General features: G+C 38.5%; 1 protein-coding gene across 7 annotated transcripts in view; it reads right to left on the bottom strand.

Moving 5' to 3' along the window:
* Window positions 1-12,028, bottom strand: part of stard13b (StAR-related lipid transfer (START) domain containing 13b) — a 581,811-nt gene that overhangs the window by 13,097 nt on the left and 556,686 nt on the right. For 6 of the 7 annotated variants that reach the window (XM_041198861.1, XM_041198862.1, XM_041198863.1 and 3 more), the window contains 4 exons: window positions 9,608-9,806; window positions 7,067-7,277; window positions 3,835-3,949; window positions 2,153-2,374 (listed from right to left, as the gene is read on the bottom strand). In XM_041198861.1, coding sequence (XP_041054795.1) covers window positions 2,153-2,374; window positions 3,835-3,949; window positions 7,067-7,277; window positions 9,608-9,806 — 747 coding nt within the window. Of the gene's footprint in view, window positions 1-2,152; window positions 2,375-3,834; window positions 3,950-7,066; window positions 7,278-9,607; window positions 9,807-12,028 lie in introns of those variants that run through there. The other variant, XR_005944412.1, reaches the window with a different exon arrangement.

Here is a 12,028-nt window from a genome sequence, read left to right as displayed (position 1 = left end):
AAAGTAATCTGAAAGGAAGATGCAAAAATATATAAACAGGTTACGACTGGACAAGAACATGGCAGTTGGAATATAAGTGTGAGAATTGTGAAGATACACACTTCGGTAGGAAAAATAGAAAAGCGGAATTGGTGAGACAGGGAAATATTGATAAATCGCAGAAAGTTATTATGTAGGTACAGCAAGCAATTAGGCAGGCAAATACAATGTTCACATTTATTACAAAGGCACCAGAGCACAAGAGTAAAGACAACTGGTCCCTGGGTTGATGGGATTGTCCTATGAGGAGAAATTAAATAAAGTAGGCCTATATTCCTTGAAATTTAGAAGAATGAGCGATGATCTCATTGAAACAGAAAATTCTTAAGCAGCTTGACAGGATAAATGCCAGAAGGACGTTCCCCTGGATAGGGGGTGTATAATTAGGGGGTCACAATCTCAGAGTAAGGGTCGTCCATGTTGGATCGAGATAAAGAAAAATTTCTTCATGTAAAGGGTTGTGAATCTTAGGAATTTTGTAATCAGAACTGTGAATGTTTAGTCATCAAGTACATTCGAAACAGGGATCAATATATTTTTGGATACTAAGGGATATGGGGGTAGTTCAAGGTGGTGATGTTGAAGTACAAGATAAGCATGATTTTAATCAATGACTGAGTAGGCTTGAAGGACCAAAAGGCCACTTGGTACTCCTATTTCTTATCATCACATTGCTGTTTGTGGGATAACGTATGAAATGCAGTAGCCAAATTATGACATGAATGCACTTCAAAAGTAATTCAGTAGCTTTAAAATGACTTGGGACATCCTGAGGTTGTGTAGGGTTATGTGTAAATGCAAGTTCTTTCAAAGGACAATACCACCAATTATGGCTTCGCCGTAAACTGGTCAGCAATATTTGCATTAATTCTATGCATCTCAATAAAGCATAAAATCAAAAATAAAAACACCTCACTAGCAATGAAAAACAAAAAATGGTAGAAATACATGGAAGGTCAGTCGACTTCTGCAAAGAGAAAACAGATGTTGCGACATTTCCACGGAAGGGAACACACCCAAAACATTACACCCTGCCCTTTCTTTTCACGCTAATTCATCTGTTGTGTCTTTCTAGTAAAGTCTGTTTCTCCTTTTCATTAAAATAATTGAAAATGATTAACATGTTTTATGATGTCAGTAGGAAGCTGTTATGGCAGAATTTCTTAATTGTTATTTCAAAATATATACAAGATCTGAACTTGGTTGTCATGCAATATAAATAAAAGATTTCTCACTCAGGCAGTAAGTAACAGCAACTCTAAGCAAAGTGAACAATCTACAGCCGAGCACTTGACAGTACAACAGCTTTTACACAAATGCCGGCACTCCACCAGCATTAGTAAGAAACCATTAGTTTTGAGGAAGGGTCTGCACCCTAACCATTGTTTTCTGTTCTCTACATAAATACTGACTAACTTTGTTTCCAGTATTTTCTGTATTTGTTTACCATTAGTTAAGTTGTGCCTGGTTTGGGTGGGCAGATCTTAGTTGAAAACTAATTTGTACAGCATCTTTATGCTTTCCAGGTTACTGGGCTATCGTTTTAGATATCCTGTGCAACTGATTGCTCATGACAGAGAGGAAAGAAAGGTAACCTGCTTGCAGGCCTTTTTAGCTGGTTGTTAGGAGGTGCATGAGAGTGATGCAGTTCTGTTGCAGTCTTCTCTTCTCAATAGAAGTGGCTTCTTCTCCTTCACACCATCCCTTTCTTAGACTGCCTGACAGAGATTGAGTCTCATATGGAGTATCATTGTACCAGATGGTGTAAGTCCACATCTTACCAGTCCATTAAATGACAATTTGATCTATGCCACCAGGGTGTTACTGAGACATGTTTGCATTTTATTTTCACTTGCAACCACTATCTGTTGCTGAAAATTTCATATGCAAATTTTTTGATGTTAACACTGATGAAATGTCATTCCATTGGGCAATGCAAAACACAACCATGTGCACAGAATAAGAAAAATAAATTACTGATGAATATTTAGATATATTTTAAAATAGTTTTCTATAGCTTAGCATTAAAATAATGTTGTCACAAAGGAGTAAATAGGTTTTTTTGGTCATCAAAATATTAAAATGTAGCATGAGTACTTATGTACAAACATACCTTTTTGTAAGAAAGTTCAGTGTTATCAGGGCATGGACATGAAACCCAGCCCTTAAATTTCTCTCTGGCTTCTTTCTGGAGATTCTGGATCAGGTTCTCCAGGTAAGTCTGATAATTTGCCCCCTCATCTTCCAGTTGCTTTCCAAGTTCCTCCAGTGTCAGTGGATGGGCATCAGACTCAATGTAAGAGTTCCGGGACTGCATCATCATATCTTGAGGGATCTGTTTGAAGCAGGTTGATTATTGGGTAAAAGGCACAGACAATTTTCTTTTGTATCCATCAGGATGTCATGAGGGCTTCACTAACAGTCCAGTACATTACTGTGATCCAGCTGTGTCCCTAATTGCTAAAGAAATAGCTCCAGTTTTTCAACTTTTAGATAACTTTAAAAAATGAATAACCTAAAAAAAGAAATAATGTACTACCTCACATTTACTGACATGGAATTCCATCTGTCAGCTTTAGCCAGTTGAAGTATTTTATAGCCATCTCCTTGCAGCTTCCTTGGTTCTCAGAATTATTTACTCTGCTTCCCATTTTATTATTGTCTGCAAACTTGGGACACATTCCCTCTAGCCCCATTATCCAAATCATTGATATACACAGTGAATACAAGGTGCTGCAGGTCTCAGGATTCTGACTCGGAATCAAATAGGGGTCCCAAACTGCACTTGCTGGCAGCGACACAGTAAACTTCCGAGAGTCAGCCATTGCGTTCACTGTGCTATTCAGCCCCAACCACAGGACTGGCAGATCTGGAGCCTTGGCAGGCCCCGGAGTGGGCAATGCTGAGGCAGGTTGGGGACCGTGAGGACGTCAACAGGGATGTGTCCCAGCTGGGATGTGCAGCAGTGAAGAAATAAACAAGATCAAGGCCAGCAGATCCACCTAGATAGAAGGGGAACTCCTCTGGTGGATCGGGTTCAGCTGAGATTATGGTTTTCCTGCCCATGGCTACCTCTATTAAGTTGGGCACCTCCACGTGCTGCCTGGGGCCAGCTCTGCCGGTGGAAAAATGCTAAAAAATTACTAATCAGTGTAATTGGTTGACTACCTTTGTGGAGCAGGCACCTGGTCCAATTCCCAGCCTATCCCCTGCAGCAAGAATGCAGAGAAATGTCCCAACATGGTTTCCCCCTATTTTCATAGCTTCCCGACCTCGAAGCCTGTCATCACAGCGCTGGAAAAATTCAACCCATTCAGCCCAAGAACAGAACTCTATGAAACACCATTATCTACTTCTAGCCCCTCCAAGAAAATGCCCTCAACTCCAGATTTCGGATTCCTCTTTTCTAATTAGTCTAGAGTCAAATTTGCTATATTCTACATTTGCCATTTTCTACACCCTTCAATCTTCCCCAGTGGTGTTGTGTGTGATACCTTGTCAAAAGGCTTTCTGAAAGTTCTCACAGACTACATCTACTGCAATTTTCCTACCCATCACAACTGTCACCTCCTTAAAGTGTTCTACTCCCCTGGCTGGGGTCATCTAACTAAACCTAAATTGTGGTTAAAGAAGCTTACTATATAGTAATGAACATGTAGTAACATATTGTACTTTATTATTTTTATATGGATTCTGATGGTCATACAATAATGATACAGCAAATTATCAAATATGTTCTCTAATCACCGATTTTAAGTTCTTCATTCAGTATATAGCTGCTCAACAGAGCCTCACCTGGAAAATTTTGTTGCATTCTATGATCATCTGGGCCAGCCCTTGTGTTGCTGCCAGGTTCTCATTCAAATCTTTCTGATCTGGTTTTCCTGTTGCATATTTACGATGCATAACCCTATTGCAATTAAACAGGAAAAGGCTGGTTAGCCGTTAATGTTAAACTAAAAAGATTAGGCACACACAAGCTTGACCTCACACAGAAAAGAAACTGCCTTTTACATTTTCCAGTAACACAGCTAAAATGTTTCTTATTGCCCTGTTTGTCCGCTAGCTGAACCACTTAATCAGTCTTTGTGAAGGGCCATTGACCTGAAACATTAACTCCATTTCTCTCCACAGATGCTGCCTGGCCTGCTGACGATTTCCAGAATTTTGTGTTTTCATTATTTAGACGGCCTCCGCTCCTGATATGCACCCTTGCTAACTAGAGAATGATTCATGGTATCAGACACTGCTTATAGTTTTAAACTTTAAGAAGGACAATACTGCTTTAAACCCTGGGCTATAACAAATTAAATGTTCCTAAAAAAATTTATTAATATTACATAATGAGAAAAGTCCTCTTGACACATTCAAGGCTGCTACTCCCAACAAACAACATATGATTTGATCTCGATTTGGACTCGAACTCAAGTTCTGTCGAAGGGTCATGAGGACTCGAAACGTCAACTCTTTTCTTCTCCGCCGATGCTGCCAGACCTGCTGAGTTTTTCCAGGTAATTCTGTTTTTGTTATGATTTGATCTGGTGTGCATGTTCCCCAACTTGCTTACTCCCTTGACAATGTGCGTAAAACTGCCCAAGCAATTGAGTATGTGAAATCTACCTTTGACCTCCAAAAGTTAATCGAGTGAAAATGCCAGGATATTAATTTGCTGCCAGTTTGGATGCATGTGTCTACATATATTTGCTGTTTTACCCAAAGAACAAATATACTTAAGCTCATTAAACAATGTAATCAGTGAAGAGGAAATGAAAACCTTCAGTCAAATTTAACAGTGCTTGGTTATAAAGAAATGTTAACTTGCACTCTCATACAAAAACAAACACCAAGGAATAAAATAATAGTTAGCTTGGTTTATTTTTTAGGTTCTAAGTTTAGTTTTTTATTGATCAAAGACATATTAGGTTATTAAAAAAACTATTCATGATTTTTGGGAACTGAAAGAGCCACTATTATTCTAATTCATTTTGTTAAAGCCAGTTGTTTTACAATGGCTAAATTATCTCAATAGCTCTGCTAATTTAATTTGTTGTGATGAGCTTCAATAAGACCAGTTCCAACATTTCACACTTACATTTGAAAACATTATGCATTCTAATATGCCACGGTTGTCCCACCCTTATTGTTGCTGATAAGAATGAAAATAATAGCAATCATTCAGAAACTCCAAGGTTTTTCAAGGACAGAGCATAGTTTTGTCACAACCTGCCTTTAGGAAGTCCAAGAGTTATTTTAGCAGTGAATAAAGGATAGAGAGAATGCAGTAGATACAGTGTCTATGGATTTCGTGCTGTCGATCAACTGGATGTCTTACAAGCTTTGTGAGAAAGATTCAAGTGTAAGTTACAAGATGAAATTTAGCATCATAGTGAGCAGCAAAGTGGTATATCCCAGAGCTCAATGCTGGTTTTACTTTTGTCCTTGGTACATACAGTTGATTTACACTTTAGCAAAAGGAACATAATCTATAAATTAAAAGCAAAAAACTGCAGATGCTGGAAACCCAAAACAAAAACAAAAATACCTGGAAAAACTCAGCAGGTCTGACAGCATCTCCGGAGAGGAATACAGTTAACGTTTCGAGTCCATACGACTCTTCAACAGAACTAAGGAAAAATAGAAAAGAGGTGAAATATAAGCTGGCTTAAGGCGGGGGGAGGGGGTTTGGACAGATAGAGCTGGATAGAGGGCCAGGAAATTTTGGCAATCTCCACCTATCACTGGCCCTCTATCCAGCTCTACCTGTCCCACGCCCCCCCCACCCTCCTTCCCTTAAACCAGTTTATATTTCACCTCTTTTCTATTTTTCCTTAGTTCTATTGAAGAGTCATATGGACTCAAAACGTTAACTCTATTCCTCTCCACAGATGCTGCAGAGCTGCTGAGATAATCTATAAGTTTGCTGATGACACAAAAAGCAAACTTTGGTAAACAGTGAGAATGACTGAAAGATTTTTGGAGGGATTGGTATGTTAGTGTAATAAGCAGGTAAGTGACAGAATGGAATTTAACATGGAAAAATATGGAATAATACGCCATGGAAGAAAAAGGAACAAGGGGGTATTCCATTTAATGGAAAAATATTGAAGGACATGGATGAACAGAGAAACCTAGGGGTTTAAATACATCATTCCCTGTAAGTAAGAGTACAAACAAATAATGTCATAAAATGGTATGTAAATCGGGGCACACAGCGACTAAACGTAACCCTGATGACAAAACATTGCTTAGGCAAGGTTAGAGTATCATGTACAGTTTTGGGCACCCTATTATAAAAGGAAATTAAGACTATATAGAGTATATAGCTTGGATTCGCCAGGATATTGCCTGGGATGGAAAACTATCAGTGAGGAGAGAGTCAAAATACTGAAAGCTTTTAAAAATTGAAGTATTTTGATGGAATGAATAGGGAAAGTAGTCAAGGATTCAGAAATGAGGCATTACCACTTTATAACTGATTCTAAGAGAATGATGAAAGATAATAAGAGCAATTTCCAGTAACACAATGGGTTACTGGATCATTGAATGCTTTGCTGCAGGGAGTAGTTTAGATAGAAATCAATTCAACTTTTAAAGGCAAATTGGATAAGTATTTGAAACAGAAGAAACAAGACGGGTAATTTCAGGGCAATAGGATTAGTTTTGTTCACTCCAGCAAAGAGTCGGAATAGACACTAAGTCAAATGGCCTCCTTGTGAATTGCAAGCTTTAGCAATTCTAATCAGATCCAGCTTTGTTTTCTGGTCTGAAGCAACATATATAATTTCAGATATTCAAAAGCGCCATCTCAGGATTATAACCATCAGCTATCAAATACTGATTCGAAATATGGTACAATGCTTCCTTCCTTAGACATTCAGTTAGCGGAGTAAGATTTTAGAAGGTTTAAGTTTAGGATTCAAACTTTTACTTACAGTCAGTGTTGTTAAGCTGTTCTGAACTTCTACTACCCGTAAACATCGTCAAAATTCAGATAATACTAATACTACTCAGGAATCAAGAGGCCTACCTTGGTGAGGAGCTGCCTTTCTTAAGTAAATTCAGGTGGAAGAGGGAAGGTGCCAAGCACACAGCAAGGTTCATGGGTGTCATCTGATTTTCTGTTACGGAAGTCACGTCACTAAGGAAACAAAGAAGGGTTTGCAGAACTTCACGGTTTTCATCCGACATCAGCATGCTGGCTGCCTGCACTGCCTGCAGGCACTGCTCTTTGGGGACATCTGCATTGGAGCGCAACCATACAGTTATAAAACAAATCAAGAAATAAAAAGTTATTAAATACTTTGAATGATTTTGAAAATCAATGGCATTTAGTAGATCATTTCAGCCTATATCAGAACTTAATTTTTAATCAAGGGATTATATCAATGCAGACAGAAGTAATCATGCTTTTTTGGAATCAACCACCATCTCTAGTAATGGCCATATAACCATTCGCTCCTCTAGCCTCCCCACCTTTAATAATGAGTATGAATAAACAATATATGGATCATGGTGTACTTTAAGGCATATTTTTCACTTTAGAAGATCAAGGTTCAAGAATGGTAAGGTAGATAGGGGTTGTCTTTACAAATTCCCATCTGATCAGTACTGAATGAGGATGAGGTCTTCTCTGCAATGGAAATGGAACAAACCCTTGCTACTTATGTACAAATGTGCAGACCATATCCTTCAAAGGAGACACTGGCAGACCTGGACACAGGCTGCCTGTTCAACCTTTTCAATGAAAAATTTATGCATGACCTGTAAGACTAGGGACATAATGTATACTGATAAAGTTAGTTACAAAGTGGGGGAGGGTGAAATTAAGTTTTATGAAGTGAACTCTAGTGATTATTGTTCCCATCACTCAGCCATTCCTATCGCTTAACTTTGATCCTCTACCAGTTTATCTTCTTCAATGACAATGGATAACTCATGCTACATTACAGAGTGCACCAATATGATTCCAAGACTCACTTCACTCACTGCTTCCTTCCTGTTTGCATCGCTTCTACTACATTTTTATTTCTTCTGTTATGACACAGCAGTTGGTAAAGGCTGAGTTGCTTAAATCCCAGAGGGAACTTGAACAACTGTCATAATCTATATTTTCAATTGGTATGTTTGAGATGCAGCTCTGAATTCAGGAATTAAACCACCAAACCTTGAAAGGTGATTTTTTTTTTACATAAAACTAAATTAAACATTAATTAAGTTAACAACAAATTTAAACATATACACATGTCTACAAATTATTACCATAATAACTTTTAAACAAATCCCCAAATTAATCACTCCCAGGTAAATCTTCACCGAAGCAACAATATATAGATTTTGAACAGACACCAGGCAAAGCATATTTGATCTTACGAATTCAAAATAAGGTCCCTTGCAATTTGGTTCCTTTGCAGCCACAGTTGTAGGGCTTCGGGCTGCTTAGATCTTACATGCCTCTGATCTGCACAGACAAAACTCCTTTCTGTTTATCCCAAGTCTTCCCTTTGAATGTAAATCCTTATTGTATCACTAAATCTTTGAACTCCACCTCTTCGAACAATAAAACCCCTTTCATAGCACCAATTTTATTAGTAATATGAACACATTGCTTGGCGTCTCCTAGCTAAGTGTAAGATTTTAATCCCTTCTTTGATTGGTTTATTCAACAAATGCAAATGTACTCTTTACCTTCTAGCCTTACGCTTATCTAATTAACATCTTAAACTACTATACATCAGAGCAGCCAGACTAGCTGGTTTTAATCCATTTAAGCCACACACGGACACAGACCCCGCTACAAGTCCAATTTAAATTAATGTCCAATAACATTATACACATTAATATCTCTTCATGAGTCTTCATTCTTGGTGCATATATATAAATATATATTTAACAATTATTTTCCTGTTCTAGTTATCAAGAATCATTTTACTTCTCTTTACAATAGTAATTAGTAACTAAACTCTGAGGCTTTATGACCTATTGTTCTAACTATGAGCCAAGGATAGGGAAGCTAGATAAGCAGAGGAGGGAAGAAAGGAATTGAAGGTTATGCTGATGGGGTCACAAGAAGAGGGGTGGGAGAATGATAAACATCAGCAAGGGCCAGTTGGGCTGAATGGTCTGTTGCTGTGCTATACATTTTATGTAATTTGATGAATTCTTTAACTAAATTTTAGAAACTCAAAATCATGAGCTACTTTATGGGGGTATCTGGCACATTAGCACCTGAAATGATGAATCCATGTCGCAATCAGTACATCTCACTCAACACGTCTGGAATAAATCCTTACTGGAATAATTTCAGTCTAGACTTTCATACTTTATTTGAACCAAAATCAAAGTGACAGGAGATAGATTTATTCCAAATTCATTTCATTTTGTCTTAGTTTGTAATTCAGCTTATGCATTATAATCACAAAGAGATTTTATATTTTTTTTTAGTTATTTTATACTTCCTATGGGATTTATTGAGTTAATTTGATTCCAATGCACGAATAAAGATTGAGCAGTAGTTACAGGTCAAAGTAGGAAAGCTCCAAAGCCTCTATAATCATAATGTGATGCTTACATTGATAGATATGAAGGAAGGTTTCCCCTAGCTTGCTGCTCAGGAGAGGATCAGGGAGATCTCGAAAGAACTGCTTCAGCATATCAGCCACATCATATGCGCATTGATCTTCATAACTGACATTATCTGGAGAAGCCTCGTTCATCTGTCGAAGAGCTTGAATTCGGGATTTGGCTCCAGACTTCCTAAACAGGCCCACCTAGAAGAACGTGGAAATTTAAGAATGTAAAACAACCTATTAGCACAGCTGGTGTGCTGAAAGTTTATTAGATTCATTAACTGTCAGGATAGAATCGATAGTTCTAAAATAATACTTAACATGTGCAGCCGTAGGCTACAGGATTAATTTCATGCTCGCATGATAAATTATTGAACCTCACATTCCCCACCTTAACCATCTGTTCGTTAGAATACTTTGTAAATTTGTATAATTTATACTCAGATGCTCCTTTAGTCTTCAGCACAAAAATGTTCTCCTAATTTGTAAGAGAACAGGTTATCTTACGCTCAGCCTCTCCTTGAAGAGATTGGAGTTTAGAGGACATCATGACTATGAGTATGAAACAATATTTATTTCAAGGCAATTCAGCTGAGCAGCTAATCTAAACACTGCGGTTATTGGTCTTAAAAAGGAACATAAGATGTGAGGACATGATCCGCAGCCATATGATATTTCCATAATGTGCAATGCAGGCTGAATTGTTGGTGGCTTCAGAATTTTAGATCCAAGTGAACACTGGGCTGAATTTTCATCTAGGTGCAGAGGCTCATTTTGGTGCTTGGGCAGTCATGTTGATTGTTTTTTTTTGGAGGAAATCTGATTTTCCTTCATATTGCTGACCCCACACCATTTATTCCTCTAGTCTTTTTGCAGGTCAGGAAATGCACACTGGTGTGTGAACAAAAGCACGCCAGGTTTGAGTGTTTGTGAAGATGATGGAAAGCTTGCTGAGGAATCAGGAACATTCTAAAAAAAACATAAAATGTTTTGACAGCTTCAATGTCACAATTAGGTGCTGTATTATAAGTGTGTTTTTAATGCAGTGATCCATCATGAGGATTTGTCCAGCAAAGGTAAGCTGACCCCAACATTGACCAGTATTGTGTAATTGCTCACATGCATTGGAATACTTTTCCAAATGGAGAAAGTACCATGATGTATTAAAAAGTGTTGTCTACTTTCACGTTTGTGTGTTCTGACTTAATTGAACGGGCAGATCTGTGTTTTAAAAAAAATCCCTGCTTCTGAGCATAGAAAAAAATATTCTGCACCTACTCCTTCTCCAGTGATTTACAGGCATTCTGTTTTGAAATGGAAATGGACATCTAGGAACATTGGAGTAAACCATTCAGCCCCTCAAGCCCACTCCGCCATCTGTTCTGTCAAAGGGACTGGAAGTATTTGTTGTGACAACTGTTCCATTAGGAATGCTTGGCTGGGTTTTAAAAACTTCAGCTCAGTAGGTGGTCTTATTGATCCAAGAATTACTTAAACTTTTACAGGCCTATAATAATAGAATATGCATTTGATGCAGTTTCTTGTTTGTTCAGAAATCTTTAACTTTATTCTTCCTTGAGTTTTTTGGTCCAGTATCAATGACAGTAAATTTGAATCCAGGGTTTTCTTAGATTTTTAGTGGTTTAATGGACTTCCAACATTTTAAAAATAATTACCACTATTATTGCATAGTTCCTGAGAACTATACATAGTGCATACGGGTAACTGGCTGAGTAAGTGGCTATGGAGGATATATGGGGAGCCATAGAGGTGGCATGGGAAATGTCAGGGGGCATGGGGAATGTCGGAGACATGGGAGAGAAATTTTCCTATGGCGGGCAGGAGCTGGCACATAGCCATGCCGCCATTTTACGCGGGTGGGCTAATTAAGGCCCAACCAGCGTAACATGTGGCCAGCAGTGCTCAGCGCTGCCTTGGGGGATTGAATGGATTAGAAAACTTAATAAATAAAGTAAAAATTTAAACAAATATGTCCCCTCATGTGACAGCGTCACAAGAGCTGGGACATGTTCGTGAAGTTAGTAAAATTTATTTACTTATTTTATAAAAGCTTCAGGAAACCTCATCACACCCATGGATGAGGTTTCCTGAAACACGTGAAGGCCGATCGGGCTCTTCACCTGCCCGCCAACCTTAAGATTGGATGGGCAGCGTTCTTAACTAGTGTAATTACTTTTTTAATGGCCTTAATGGGACATTGGCAGTTCCAACGAAATAACACCCGCCCAACGGCATCGCGCGCCATTTTACGTGTCAGTGTGTCGGGCCTGCCCCCGCACTCTGCCCAGAAAATTCAGCCCATGGGCTAGTATCAGTGAATGTAATGGGTGGGGAGGCACTCGGGTGAGGTTTAGCAGACATTTGAACGATGTTGTAATCTGGGCTGCTGTGTTGAAGACCAA

Source organism: Carcharodon carcharias, chromosome 11 (assembly GCF_017639515.1).
Source record: "Carcharodon carcharias isolate sCarCar2 chromosome 11, sCarCar2.pri, whole genome shotgun sequence".
NCBI classification, from domain to species: Eukaryota; Metazoa; Chordata; class Chondrichthyes; order Lamniformes; family Lamnidae; genus Carcharodon; species Carcharodon carcharias.
Note: the sequence above shows the minus strand (reverse complement) of the source record. Positions and strands in the feature narration are given on the sequence as shown.